Source organism: Etheostoma cragini, chromosome 16, assembly GCF_013103735.1.
Source record: "Etheostoma cragini isolate CJK2018 chromosome 16, CSU_Ecrag_1.0, whole genome shotgun sequence".
NCBI lineage: Eukaryota > Metazoa > Chordata > Actinopteri > Perciformes > Percidae > Etheostoma > Etheostoma cragini.
In genome coordinates, this window is record NC_048422.1 from 23578531 (window position 1) to 23593679 (window position 15149).

General features: G+C 40.5%; 3 protein-coding genes across 3 annotated transcripts in view; 1 reads left to right on the top strand and 2 right to left on the bottom strand.

Moving 5' to 3' along the window:
- The window catches only part of nudcd3 (NudC domain containing 3), a 5018-nt gene extending 4414 nt beyond the window's left edge, over nt 1-604 (bottom strand). The window contains exon 1 of the mRNA XM_034896160.1: nt 172-604. Within this exon, the coding sequence (XP_034752051.1) occupies nt 172-369 (198 nt within the window). The 5' untranslated portion in view covers nt 370-604. The remainder of the gene's footprint in view (nt 1-171) is intronic.
- Nucleotides 605-777: 173 nt separating this feature from the next.
- mrps24 (mitochondrial ribosomal protein S24) overlaps nt 778-15149 on the top strand; it is an 18975-nt gene continuing 4603 nt past the window's right edge. Inside the window, exons 1-4 of the mRNA XM_034896197.1 lie at nt 778-1074; nt 2072-2149; nt 2696-2807; nt 4463-4755. Of these exons, the coding sequence (XP_034752088.1) occupies nt 1030-1074; nt 2072-2149; nt 2696-2807; nt 4463-4746 (519 nt within the window). The 5' untranslated portion in view covers nt 778-1029 and the 3' untranslated portion in view covers nt 4747-4755. The remainder of the gene's footprint in view (nt 1075-2071; nt 2150-2695; nt 2808-4462; nt 4756-15149) is intronic.
- gnsb (glucosamine (N-acetyl)-6-sulfatase (Sanfilippo disease IIID), b) overlaps nt 10006-15149 on the bottom strand; it is a 16041-nt gene continuing 10897 nt past the window's right edge. The window contains exons 8-11 of the mRNA XM_034897006.1: nt 14570-14680; nt 14374-14484; nt 10980-11090; nt 10006-10423 (exon numbers count right to left, since the gene is read on the bottom strand). Of these exons, the coding sequence (XP_034752897.1) occupies nt 10274-10423; nt 10980-11090; nt 14374-14484; nt 14570-14680 (483 nt within the window). The 3' untranslated portion in view covers nt 10006-10273. The remainder of the gene's footprint in view (nt 10424-10979; nt 11091-14373; nt 14485-14569; nt 14681-15149) is intronic.

Sequence of the window (15149 nt, forward strand, 5' to 3'; positions counted from 1 at the left end):
GAGGACAACATGAGGACAACATGGGGACAACATGAAGACAACATGGGGACAACATGGGGACAACATGGGGACAACATGGGGGCAACATGAGGACAACATGAGGACAACATGGGGACAACATGGGGACAACATGAGGACAACATGAGGACCCCCCCCCCAAAAAAACGTCACCTTAAACACCATCTTCTCCGCCACGCCGGGGGGGAAGCCCATCTTCTCGGTGGGACCCGACAGCAGCCGATAAAAGTCCGTCTTGCGGTACAGGAACCCGAAGTAGACCTGGAGGAAGTCCTGGATGTTCCCGACGTGCTGCAGGATCCCGAGCAGAGCGTTGTCGTACATCTCTGTCATCTGCAGGGGCGACGCCATGACGCCTTCTAACGGCTTTTAACGGCTTTTAACGGTTAACCGTGTTCACCAACCGGCGGAGTATCCCAACCGACGAGGTGGAGACCGAGAAAAAAAAGAGTCTTTGTCCCGAAATATAAGTTTTATAGGCAAGTGGGAGTCGCTGGGAGACGGTTGTTTGACACCTGTGTTTCTCCTTCTAGAACAATAGTGACACTTCCGGTGCCAGCTTTTCAAAATAAGTGCACCTTCGTACGGACTGAACATGTAAATACACTCAATTCCATTTAATATTGAAATAAGTTATTTATAAACAAAAACACGTTTGATTCGAGTTAATTACTCACACGAAAAGAAATAAAAAATAGAAAAACTATTAACTCTAAAATCAATAATCGCTATTATAACTGTCTTTATAGTTAGCTGTTCTTTTACTTTGTCTGAATCCGGATGGTACGTGTCAACAGTTGCCCGGCGGAAACAGGTGCCCGACAGTTGGATAAACAGTTCCAGTGTACAGGCATTGCTCACCATAGACAAACTCATTTGGACTATTATTAACACGAGTTATAATCAGTCGAGTGTTTGAGTTTTAATTACACGTTAAAACAACGGAATAATCACGAATTTGAGAAAATAGTCTTAGCTCGCTACGCCGCTTACGTTTAATGTTTGAAAAACATGGCGGCGGCGTCCTTGAGCAGCACCGCGAGCGTGAGGCTGCTGGTAAGTTTAACAATATTTAACCGTTTAATACATTTCTATGAACTCATGTTGAGATTGTAACATGTCAGTGGGCTCTGCTCCATCCGGCTGTAACGTTACAGTTTGAGAGTGAGTTCATTTAGAAGCTAACGGTGTAACCTAGCTACAGGATAACGTGAACTTCCGGTCTCTCATGTTGTTAAACGTGTGACAGCTAACGCTACAAGCCAGTTTTTCCATTTTAACATCGTCTAACAAAGTCTCTCAACCGTAGACTGTTAATATTAATAATACACAGTCTATGCCCTCAACATAAAGGAACATATCGCTCTTCAGTTTATCATCCAACATCTGGAGATACGTGGTTTTTACTGGACAGGAACGAGAGGAAAACACTGTCATCTGAGAAGTAACTAAAGGCAAGGCAGCTGTATTTGTAGAGCACGTTTCAGCAACAGGGCAATTCAAAGTGCTTTACACAAAATCAGTTAAAAAATATAAACATTAAGACACATAAAACACAAGAATAAAAGTTACAGTGCAGCATAAGACATTTAAAGAAACGAGCAGTCATTTAAAGAAAGGCAGCATCAAAAAGAAAGGTCTTCAGCCTCGATTTAACAGAACTGAGAGTAGCAGCGGCTCTGCAGGTTTCTGGGAGTTTGTTCCAGATGTGAGGAACATAGAAACTGAACGCTGCTTCACCCTGTTTAGTTCTGACTCTGGGGACAGAAAGCAGACCTTCAGTTGTAAAGCTGTCAGACAACAAGTAGTAGAGAACAAAGTACAATATTTACCTCGGAGATGTGGAGCAGCGTGAGTTTAAATCAGCATAAACATGGAAATTATAGAGATGAACTACTGTAGCACAGCACTGGAGTTTTCAATTAACTGAGCATCATTTCATGAGCTCAGCTATTACTGACTCCTGTGATTTGCCTCCAACTGTACCTTCTGTTTTTATTTTTTGGAAACTAGTCATGCTAATCTGTTGTTTTGCTCCTGTTTTCCTCTGCAGAGTGCTTTGGCCCGGTCCGGCTCACTATGCGGCTCCCCTGGAAGCAGAGCCCTCCACGTCACTGCAGTGTGCTGCAAGGTAAACACACATCACCGTGAACCAGCTGTTGTTAGACGTGTCTTGACCATAGACAGTTAAAGGAAGTGGACTAACAGACCCCGTTGCTCTGGACGGAGACCAGTGAGGTCTGTTAGAAGCTCTTTTCCTGGTGATGCTGAGCGTTACGGCGCAGCCTCCAACTGAGCTGGAAGACGTAGATGTGACGTGAGCAACCTGTCTGGAAGCTGTAAGTCTTCTGGTAGATGTGCAAGAGAAATCTCAATCATTCCCAATCAGCAGAGACGGAGAGGTAGGTATATGTTAGTAGATAACATCCTGTTGTCTTTGGGTCAAATTTGACTCAAAGACAACAGGAGGGTTAAAAAATACTTATTGAGAATACATATGAAAAAATGCAGTAGTTATCTTCCAGTCCTTTTAGTACATATTTGGGATTTACACAAAGGTGTACTTAAGCATGTATGAACGCTTGACTTGTGGATCACGAACTCTAGAGAGCTTTCAGAGAGTTAAAGACTCTTTTTACTGACGTTCTGCACTATTTCTTTTGATTTTGTTTTCCAGAATCGAGCAGCCCGTGTCCGAGTGGGGAAAGGAGACAAACCTTTGACCTACGAGCAAGCACTTCCACCTCATCACATCGGCCATCGCAAAGGATGGCTGTCGCAGAACACCAGTGAGCATGACCATGCTACTTGAATCTAGAGTTACAATGATGTAACATTTCTAAGTAACTAGTGATAACCGAAATCTTTGAAATTGGTCCAGTTTTGGGCAAGAAAGCTGCAACCGACAGCCGCAAATTCCTCAGTGTCTGGAAACATTATGGAAAGGATCCCTACAGAGATATACCTTTTTGTTAAAGAGAAAGATCCTTTTTGTTTAATATGAAACAGCCCCAAAATCACCATGACCAAACTCACCAGACTCCATGTAAATAATCACTACTTTTAGCGTGTACAGAGCTGGAATATTCCCACATGTGAATGGGTGAATTCAGGGTTTATTTCAACCAAATCAGAGTGGTGATTGTTGGAAAAGTGGAAAGACAAACCAAGATGGTGTTTATTAGTTTGAGTTTGTTTCTGCGGACTTTGAATGAAGTGTGTTTTAAGAAGTCTTAATTACTGTTTATTTAAGTGGAGTCTGGTGCAACAACCCCGTCTTGGTTTGTCTTTTCACTGTTCAAACAATCACTGCTCTGGTTTGGTTGAAATAAACCCTAAATACACCCATTTAGATGTGGAAATATGCTGCTACTATACAGGCTAAAAGTACTGATTATTAACATGGAGTCTGGTGTAGTTTGGTGATGGCGTTTCATGTTAAACAAAAAGGATCTTACTCTTTAACAGAAAGGTCTATCTCACTCTCTGTTGGGATTATTTCCATAATGTTGTCAAACACTTAGAATAATAATCTGTATCCATGACAAAAAGCCCTTTTAGGGGAAGGAAACTGAAGGTGTGTTAAGGTGCTGCTTGCTAAACAAAGGACCAGTTAAAAAATGTGTTGTCCTCATAAGTCACTTCGACACTAGTCTATCGAACGTTTCACTTCTGGGATTGAAAATTCCACTGAATGTGTGTATTTTTGACGATTTCTGTTTCCTTCTGCTTTCTTTTTGTTGGAATTTTAAACTCCGGCGGATTTCAGAGGACTATGGTTACCTGGTCCTCAGGTCTCTGCAGGGTAAATCCAGACAGCTAGCTGGACTATCTGTCCAATCAGAGGACTATGGTTACCTGGTCCTCAGGTCTCTGCAGGGTAAATCCAGACAGCTAGCTAGACCATCTGTCCAATCTGAGGACTATGGTTACCTGGTCCTCAGATCTCTGCAGGGTAAATCCAGACAGCTAGCTGGACTATCTGTCCAATCTGAGGACTATGGTTACCTGGTCCTCAGATCTCTGCAGGGTGAATCCAGACCGCTAGCTAGACTATCTGTCCAATCGGAGTTTTCTCTCGTACGACGTTTTTTTTACAGTGGCTTTGTGCCGGCGCTAAGCACCGCCCCATGACGATTGTGATTGGTTTAAAGAAATGCCAATAAACCAGAGCACTGTGTGCTCCTATCCCAGAATACTCTGTGGACTAGCCAGACCCTCCTCCGCCCCACAACGTGTGGATGGTCTGGCAAAAGCGAGTCTACTTTGACACAAAATCATGGGGAAATAGAGTCCAGGTTGGAAAACAAAATACAAAGTTACCCTTAAAAATCTAGATTTGGATTCAAAATGAAATCTGGATTCTTAAAAGATTCAGCAGCTCTATTAATCGTTGGATTCCTGCCGTATGTCTCAGCACATCCCTCCGTCCCGTTTCTTCTAGGTAACCTGAAAGGAGAGGAGGGTGCGGCTGAGCGGACCACGGAGGACCTGTTCCTGAGGCGTTTCATGTTCGGGACCTTCCACGGTTGCCTGGCCAACGAGATTGTGATCAAACGGCGCGGCAACGTGCTCGTAGTGTGCGCTCTGATGCTCCAGAAACTCCCCCCGCAGAAGTTCTACTTCCTGATAGGCTATTCAGAGTCCCTGCTGTCACACTTGTACAAATGCCCGGTGAAGCTAGAGGTTCAGACCCTGCAGGACAGAGCTGTGTACAAGTACCTCTGACGGATCCGTGTAGTACTGAAACTGACTGTGCCCCCCCCACCTGCTGGCTTTAGTTCTGCTATAAAATGTTGACGTTGTCCCCGTCTCCATCCTCTGTTTTCAATTGTCAAAAGGTGTGGTTTTGCTTTTGTTAAACTAACTCTGAGAATTAAAGAGAATTCAACCACGCGTGTGAAACATTTTGGCTGAAATTTGTACACAAATCGAGCTACTACAAGGTTTAAAGTGAGAAAATATGCAATGACGATATTACGTGCAATACATAAATAGTATACTCGGTGGTGTAGTCTAATGCATCGTGGGTGCAGTTATAATGTTAGGTTCAAAACCCGAAGTCTAAAGTACACATGGACGAGTACTGAAATCATTCAGCAGTCATCCAAAGTACTCATCCCTCGTTCTACCTTTTTATTGAATGGGTGTAGTATATAGTAGTTTTACATACAGTAAATAGGTGTAGTATATAGTAGTTTTACATACAGTAAATGGGTGTAGTATATAGTTGTTTTACAGACAGTAAATGGGTGTAGTATATAGTAGTTTTACATACAGTAAATAGGTGTAGTATTTAGTTGTCTTACATACAGTAAATGGGTGTAGTATATAGTTGTTTTACAGACAGTAAATGGGTGTAGTATATAGTAGTTTTACATACAGTAAATGGGTGTAGTATTTAGTTGTCTTACATACAGTAACTAGGTGTAGTATATAGTTGTTTTACAGACCGTAAATGCGTGTAGTATATAGTTGTTTTAAAGACAGTAAATGGGTGTAGTTTAGTTTTAAAGACAGTAAATGGGTGTAGTACATAGTAGTTTTACATTTTGTAAATGGGTGTAGTATATAGTAGTTTTACATACAGTAACTAGGTGTAGTATATAGTTGTTTTACAGACAGTAAATGGGTGTAGTATATAGTTGTTTTACATACAGTAAATGGGTGTAGTATATAGTAGTTTTACATTCTGTAAATGGGTGTAGTATATAGTAGTTTTACAGACAGTAAATGGGTGTAGTATATAGTAGTTTTACAGACAGTAAATGGGTGTAGTATATAGTTTTACATACAGTAACTACGTGTAGTATATAGTAGTTTTACATTCTGTAAATGGGTGTAGTATATAGTAGTTTTACATATAGTAAATGGGTGTAGTATATAGTAGTTTTACATACAGTAAATGGGTGTAGTATATAGATGTTTTACAGACAGTAAATGGGTGTAGTATATAGTAGTTTTACAGACAGTAAATGGGTGTAGTATATAGTTTTACATACAGTAACTAGGTGTAGTATATACTAGTTTTACATACAGTAAATGGGTGTAGTATATAGTAGTTTTACATACAGTAAATGGGTGTAGTATATAGTAGTTTTACATACAGTAAATGGGTGTAGTATATAGTAGTTTTACAGACAGTAAATGGGTGTAGTATATAGTAGTTTTAGATTCAGTAAATGGGTGTAGTATATAGTAGTTTTACAGACAGTAAATGGGTGTAGTATATAGTAGTTTTACATTTTGTAAATGGGTGTAGTATATAGTAGTTTTACAGACAGTAAATGGGTGTAGTATATAGTAGTTTTACAGACAGTAAATGGGTGTAGTATATAGTTTTACATACAGTAAATGGGTGTAGTATATAGTTGTTTTACAGACAGTAAATGGGTGTAGTATATAGTTTTACATACAGTAACTAGGTGTAGTATATAGTTGTTTTACATACAGTAAATGGGTGTAGTATATAGATGTTTTACAGACAGTAACTAGGTGTAGTATATAGTAGTTTTAGATTCAGTAAATGGGTGTAGTATATAGTAGTTTTACATTCTGTAAATGGGTGTAGTATATAGTAGTTTTACAGACATTAAATGGGTGTAGTATATAGTAGTTTTACAGATAGTAACTAGGTGTAGTATATAGTTGTTTTACAGACAGTAAATGGGTGTAGTATATAGTTTTACATACAGTAACTAGGTGTAGTATATAGTAGTTTTACGTTCTGTAAATGGGTGTAGTATATAGTAGTTTTACATACAGTAAATGGGTGTAGTATATAGTAGTTTTACATTCTGTAAATGGGTGTAGTATATAGTAGTTTTACATACAGTAAATGGGTGTAGTATATAGTAGTTTTAGATTCAGTAAATGGGTGTAGTTTAGTTTTAAAGACAGTAAATGGGTGTAGTTTAGTTTTAAAGACAGTAAATGGGTGTAGTTTAGTTTTAAAGACAGTAAATGGGTGTAGTTTAGTTTTAAAGACAGTAAATGGGTGTAGTATATAGTTGTGTACTCCTCCAGCAACAGTTTAAAATTGAGGACTTTTACTTGTAGTGGAGTATATTTAAACTGATATTTCTTCTACTGTTGCTTATACAAAACAACACTTTAATAAAACTTGTCTACAAATACTTCTACACTTAAAAATATCCTTAGAGCTGCATACAGCTACATTCTAGTGTTATGAACCTTTTATTGTTAATATACAGTTTATACATGATAAATAGGTCTTTGAAATATCCAAATGAGGCACATGTACATTTTTCTTTAGATTTATTTTAAATTTTATCATCACATTGCAAATACATTCACAGTTAAGGCACGTGAGCCTCGTCAGTGCAAACACAAGGCACGCAGGATCAAAGCGTTCATTTCAAATGTTCAAAGGCTCTTTATAAGTGTTCAATCATTAATACTCAGTGTAAAATATTGTAATAAACAGACATGAGGATTAAAATTAAAAGAAAAAAACTCAATTTCTTAAGATTTGAGGCACTTAATTGGAACTTCTTCCATGTAAAGTTCTGCAGAAACAAAAAAACATTAAAAAGATCGACAATGTTTAAGAGACCAGAGCTGTACTCTACTAAGGTTTGAGACCGTTTGACATTTTGGGGAAATCTTGCTCATGTCTGTACGCTGAATATGTAGACAGAGGCAGCGGCTACTTAGCTTAGCTTAGCTTAGCTTAGCTTAGCATAGCATAAAGAGTGGACACAGGGGGAAACAGCTAGCCTGGCTCCGTCCAGAGACAACAACCTCCGCCTCGCAGCGTCTCTAAAGCTTGACGATAAACTCATCTTATTTCTTTTTTCTTTTTCTTTTTTTATTTGTACAAGCCTGACATGTCAGGACATTAAGCTTTTTGAATTTGGGTGTTTTATTAAACTTTATAGAATTTGAAGAAAAAAAAAACTGAAAAAATAAATAAAGTAATGTTGAAATAAAGTGACGAAGATGTTGTGAAAAAACAACAAATATGGTTGAAAAATTGCAAAAACTTTGGGACAAGTGACAAAAAAACCATGGAAAAAAGAAACAAAAGTGTCAAAAACATTGGGAAAAGCAAGAAAAGTGTTGAAAATAAATTTTTAATTCTGACCCAGAAACATAAGAAGTTGCGTGGTCGACGGGAAGACAACACAAGGGTTAAAAAAACAAAGCTTTAGAGCTGCCGGGAGGTTTGTTTTGTTGCCTTGAAAACAACTTTTCCTTACTTTTTACGTGCTAAGCTAAGCTAAACGCTACTCGTGAACGCTTTATACAGAACGGACAGACATGAGAGTTAAATCTTCTAAGATAACTGTGCAAAAAGTGTATTTTCTAAAATGTGGAACTCCTCCTTTAACAATGATTACATTAATGAGCTACAGTGTATGTGCAAAACTTTGGTTGTGTATCATTGGGTTGTGTATCATTGGGTTGTGTATCATTTGATTGTGTATCATTGGGTTGTGTATCATTGGGTTGTTTATCATTGGGTTGTGTATCATTTGGTTTTGTATCATTGGGTTGTGTATCATTGGGTTGTGTATCATTTGGTTGTGTATCATTGGGTTGTGCTGAGACGGCCTTTTTTACCTTGAACATTGTGATGAACAGAAGTCAGTTTACAAGCAGAGCAACACATCTGCACAATGTAAACCGGACGAGAGATTCGTCTGGATATAACGAGAGATAAATGAGCACAGCTCATGAGAACAGTCTTTTTCACAGCAGACATTTTGACTCGTCGTTGTAAGAAAAGCACAGGTAAGAACATTAAAGGGAAAGTTTGAGGCTTATTTGCTTCCTGGTGGAGGGTCTGTACAAAGACGTGTAAAAGTACAACTATTCATAGTACTAAGAGGATTATTTCTTCTTTACCGACCAAGAAATAGCCCGGGACTAAACCGGTGGACACTTCTGTTTGTTACAAATCGAAGAAGATATAACGTGTTAATCAGTGAGCTTCGGAGATGATGGTAGGCATGTTTTGATACTGTTTCACAGAGCCAGGCTAGCTGTTATGCTAAGCTACAGCTAACCAGCTGCTGGCTGTACTTTTCATATTTAGCTCCAACATCTTTAAAAAAAATAAAAATAAAAAAAGGTCCTTACATTTTTCTGTACGCACAGTTTTTGCTGGGAACAGAAACCTTGCCTAGAGTCCGATGCGCGTTAACTAAAAGGACTCTAAGAGACGTTGCGTTTATTGTAAGGCTACAACCTTTTTTTGTCACATTTAGTAAACATCTCTCCGCTATCCACGATGTGCGTGTCCTCAGAACACACTGTTAAAATATCCGGTCTCTGTAGACAGCCCAGACAAACAAAAACAAACAAACAGTGTTCCAGCCAATACCCGACAAGAAGGATTTAGGGGGTTGGGGGTCTGAAGGATCTCTAAAAATGTCACAACACCTTTAAAACGCCTCCTACGGATTAGGGCTGCACAATTAATTGCAATTTAATCAAAATCGCGATACGGACTAGTGCAATGTCCATATGGCAGGAGGGAGGCGCAATATTTATTAATGGCAAATATGTGTCAAACCGTTCTGAAGGAAGTATTGCGTCGCTGCAGAGACGTCCCGGCCTATAAATCCTAACCTACAGACTAAAGAAAACCTCTGTTTGGTACAGAGCCTCGCACAAAAATCACACTACCATCATTTTAATTTCTTTCAATGTTAATGATTTTCAATGAGAATAATGATACAAAAGCGATCATTCCCTCCAACATCGTGAATCGTGTCACAACATCAGTTAGGAATAATCGCAATGAGGTATTTTCCTCATATCGTTCAGCCCCAATACGGATGCGATCGGATATAATTATGTATATATGACGTACGGACGTTCTGGAGGCAGCGTGATTGGCACAATGTGATGTTGAATGAACTAAGTCTCTTGCTGGTCTGTTTTTAGCATCGGACCCTGTGTGCAAAGACCAGTTCCTGACAATAGGAAAGCCAATAAGCGTATTTTCCCACACTGTCACAATGGCTCTGTTCTATTGAAGAGTCCCAGTAGGAACCATGCATGCAGTGAGCCAGCATGCACAACACCAGGACCCTGAAGCTGAAGCAGCTGAATGGAATCCAGCCATCACTCATATGATTGTGTACACCTGTGCTTTTCTTCCCGAGATGAGTCAAAATGTAGAAACATGGTTATGAAAATGGCCGACGCAGCGGTCACACTCGTGGTGATCGGTCAGATGAACCGACCCCGTCTTCCACAGAGTCGGCGTTCGGCCTCTTCTTCTTCACTGGATGTCGCGGCAGCTGTCGCCCTGGCAGGACTGCAGCTTTATGAGCTGCTGGTTCATCGCCTGCAGGAACGTCGGGTCCATCTTCTTCCAGACGTTCTCCAGCTGGTGGGGGTCCGACACCAGGTTGTACACCTCTACAAACGACTGGGGAGGGGACACAAATATAGAACAGACGCTGAGCTTCTTTACATCCGTTGTCACAGAAAAAGAGTCCTACATGCAGATCCTTTAACTGAAGTGATGTATGACTACAGGTCTTCCCGAGACGCAGCTCTGGAGACGGACAGTCGGTTCCAGTGTTGGTGGTCCCTATGGCCCCCCAGTGGCTAGAAACCGCGATAGGTGTAAACCGAGCCCTGGGTATCCTGCTCTGCCTTTGAGAAAATGAAAGCTCGGATGGGCTGATCTGGAATCTTCCCCTTATGAGGTCATAAGGGCCAAGGTTAGCTCCCCTTTCTCTTCTTTGCCCGCCCAGAGAATTTGGCCCCCCCATGAAAAAGAGACATCATGGCTTTCAAATGAGCAAAAGAGGCGGTTGGTCAGGACCAAGTACCACTAAGGTCTATATAAAAGAGACTTCAGATACAGTATTAGGGGACCACTAAGGTCTATATAAAGAGACTTCAGATACAGTATTAGGGGACCACTAAGGTCTATATAAAAGAGACTTCAGATAGAGTATTACACAGTCACGGTCTACCTCGCTGTCTGCAAACTCGCAGTATTGTAGGTCGTGGTCTTTGTTGAGGGTCCTGACGCAGGCGTACGTGTTGTTGAAGGCGTCTTCACACACGCAGTCTGGAAAACATTGCTAAAAAAAGAGAGAAAATGAAGTGTGTTAAGGTAGTGCTGCGACTGAGAACCACCGTCGTTACGTTTTCAGATGAAAGCCATCAGTAACAGGACCGATGATGTAATGAGCCGGTTACTGATGGACCTGCCGCCTGCAGAGGGAAGCAAAGCACTGACGTAGGGAAGCAAGCCATAAAAGACCAAGGAGTGCATCCACTTACTCATAAAATATGTTTAAAACCCAATTATAAAATGTTTTGAAACGCACGTTGTTCATTGATGTCCGCTTTAAATTGTTAGACTTCAAAAGATACACACAGTGAGTGTGTAACAGCTTATTCAGTTTGGACAAGTTTCCACATATTAGGGTGTCGCAAAACTGAACTGGTTATAAAGAGTTAAAAATAACTCAAACTTGATCTTGGACATAGAAGTTTCTTTCAAAAACCAAGCAAAGGTTAACCCGTATTGGGGGGGGCAGTAGCTCAGTCCGTAGGGAGTTGGGCCGGTTAAGGTCCCCATACAGACCAAAGTCCCCCATACGGACCAAAGTACAGAGTGTGGATTGGTAGCTGGAGAGGGGCCACTTCACCTCCTGGGCACTGCCAGGTGCTCTTGAGCAAGGCACTGTACCCCCCCCCCCCCCCTCAGACCCAACAGCTCAGGGGGCTGGCCCAGCTGTCAGCCCCCCCACTCTGACATCTCTCCCTCTGAGCAGTGTGTATTTCAGGCCAGTGTGTAGTGATTACTAACAAAGTGTACACAGAGTGTACATTGTAATTTCCCCAGTGGGGATCAATAAACCGTATAAATTAAATTAAAAATGATTTGCTTTTTCTGGAGCTTTCAAAATGCCTCTCCTCATCTTGCTCAGTGTACATCTGGCATTTGAGCAATGCATTAAAATGGAAAATGGAAAAAAAGAGGTTATTTCCCCCAGGAACGTCCTCTGAGGTCATTATAAAGTTGTGTAACCGTGCCTTGCTTCAGGCTGTTGTGTGTTAAGGTGACATCATTACTGCTAACGACAGAAACAGGATCAACAAGCTTAACAAAAAACAAAGAAATGCTGTTTAAAGGCTTCAGATGAAGTGGAAAGAGCCAGGAGGTCACACCCTGGTTGGTCTTAATAAAGTTAATTAAAGTGTTGAGAGACCAATGTATTTGCCCATGTCAGCTTTATTTGTACAGCACCTTTAACCCCTTGTGATGTTTTCCCGCCTTTTGACATTTTTGAAGCTTTTTGGGACACTTTGTTCAATGGTCTTTCATAAATAAAAGGCCTTTGAATGCTATAAAATTGAATAAAACATCCACATTTAAAGAACGCAGTGGGCTGATGTTTTATTTTACTTGTGAAGAGCGTTTTCTGTGGAACAACACGAGTTATTTTTCAGAAGATTTGTTTGAAACACACTTTTCTGATAAAAAGGTTTATTTTTTTCAAAAGGGTTCAGATTTGACCCGAGGACGACACGAGGGTTAAGACCAGATAAGGACTAGGGGTGTGCAAAAAAAAAAAAAAAAAAATCACAATCACAATCATGAGTCAATTCAAACTCTACCGACTCAAAATATTCTTAGAATTCCCAAAATCGATTCCTGTACTGTACACGTTCATATATTTTTTTTCGGTTTCGTAATGGCGCGTGTACTATCACATGGGAAAGGTAACTACATTTATATACTGTGAAGGGTTTTTTAAAATTGAGAATCCATTTTAAATCGAATCCTGAGCCTAAAATCGTGACATTTCCTGAATCATCCCTAATGAGGACGCTTTGATCCTGGATGTATTTTTGACAACATTTATTTATTTATTTGAGTTGTAACTTCATATGTACCGTCAGTGTGAATTGCCTCATCTCAGGGTGCATCCCAGCATTTGTATCTGTGCAGATTTGTTCTTAAAAAATGGCTCCGGAGCAAGATTATCATCCTGTTATTCCTGAGTGTTTCAGTTCTTGTTATTACAGAGACTACAGAGATTAGAGACTACAGAGACAATAGAGATTAGAGACTACAGAGATTACAGAAACTAGAGAGATTACAGAGACTAAAGAGACGATAGAGACTACAGAGATTACAGAGACTACAGACATCAAAGATATTACAGAGACTACAGAGATTAGAGACTACAGAGACCATAGAGATTAGAGACTACAAAAACTACAGAGACTACAGAGATTACAGAGACTACAGAGATTAGAGAATACAGAGACGATAGAGATAAGAGACTACAGAGACGATAGAGATTAGAGACTACAGAGATTAGAGACTACAGAGACGATAGAGATTAGAGACTACAGAGACGATAGAGATTAGAGACTACAGAGACGATAGAGATTAGAGACTACAGAGACCATAGAGATTAGAGACTACAGAGACTACAGAGACTACAAAGACTACAGAGATTACAGAGATAACAGAGATAACAGAGATAACCGAGATAACAGAGACTGCAGAGATAACAGAGATAACAGAGACTGCAGAGACTACGGAAGATTGTCTTTCCCGTGTGTCTGTTGTTTTTTACTGTGAGTTAGTGACCAAACTGGTTTCCCCTTTGAGAAAAAACAGAGTTATCTAACGCTCGTGTTGGGCCAGCTTTTATGTGACAGTAGATATTCAAATCCTCATCCCTCTGAGCACTTTAAAGAGATGGTCCAGGTGTGTTTGTATCAGGGATGCACCAAATCCAGATTTTTGGGGTTCGGCCGAATCCCAAATCCACTGGTTAACCCTCATGTTGTCCTATATCAATGTTCTTTTTAATTCCCCAAAATAACATGATTGATTCCACCCAACGCTCTTTGCCAAGTTCAAATCTTTACTTTCATTAATTTTGGGGCATCTTATTCAATTTTATAGCATTTAAAAACAAATGGAAGTGGTTTTGAAATAGTATTGAGTAAAAGTTGACATATTCCAGTCTGTGATTATCATCAACATCCATTCCTTTAATTTTAGTCTCAATAATTCCTAATTTCTGCTTTTCTAACTCAAACTAACTAAGCGACGGAGGCAGCAGTAACTCCCGTGTTCTGCGAGGTAAAATGTCTGTTTTTGTTCTTCGTGTAATCCCACTTAAAAAAACAACAACTATCCCTTTAAGATCTTGTGATGTAATCGAAAGTTTCAGAATAGCTGCTGAATAAACAGTACATTGCATTAATTTGGCAGTTCTGCTTGAGAAATGTCTTAAAGGATTGATCAGAAGTGTTGCAGATTGATTTCCTGTTGATTAATCATTAAATAAATCATTGTCAGAGTCTTTTCTTATTGTAGTGGTAGATACTCACAGACAGTCCAGGACCCAGTTTGGGACACGCAGGGTCTGTCGTCGGATGTCCCTCTCCGGTGTATTCAACAAGGAAAACCGGACGTACGGTGCCGTTACGCAGCGACGGAGCCTGACAGGAAGGAAGGGAAGTTTCAGGTTGTGAAGATTGAAGGGAAAAGTAACATTTAGGAAAAATATTTAAAGCAGCAGCTGACCATCTGAGAGAGGAACGACTGCCCGTCCACATTCACAGAGGACAGGTTGACACCAGATATGTCCAGTATGGTCGGAGCCAGGTCGATATTCAGCACCGGAGCCTGGAAGAGTCATCAAGGCAACGAGAAGGGATCATTCAAAGAAAAACTGAAACTCAAGATTAACAGATGCAAGCAGAAACGTGTGTGACAAGAGTGTGTGGGTCTGTGGGTCAGTGTGGGTCTCAAGAGTGAGTGAGTGAGTGAGTGTGAGTGAGTGTGTGTGTGTGTGTGTGTGTGTGAGTGAGTGTCTAAGTGCGTGCATGAGTGAGTGCAAGTGTGTGCGTGAGTGGGTGAGTGAGTGAGTGAGTGAGTGCATGTGTGGGTCTGTGTGTCAGTGTGGGTCTCAGAGTGAGTGAGCAAGCGTAAGTGTGTATGTGAGTGAATGAGAGAGTGTGTGCGCGCGTGCATGAGCGAGTGCGAGTGTGTGCATGCCTTTGTGCGTGAGTGAGTGCATGTGTGGGTCGTGTATGAGTGTGTCTTTGAGTGAGAGAGAGAGAGTGTGTGTGTGTGTATGAGAGAGTGTGTGTGTGTGTGTGTG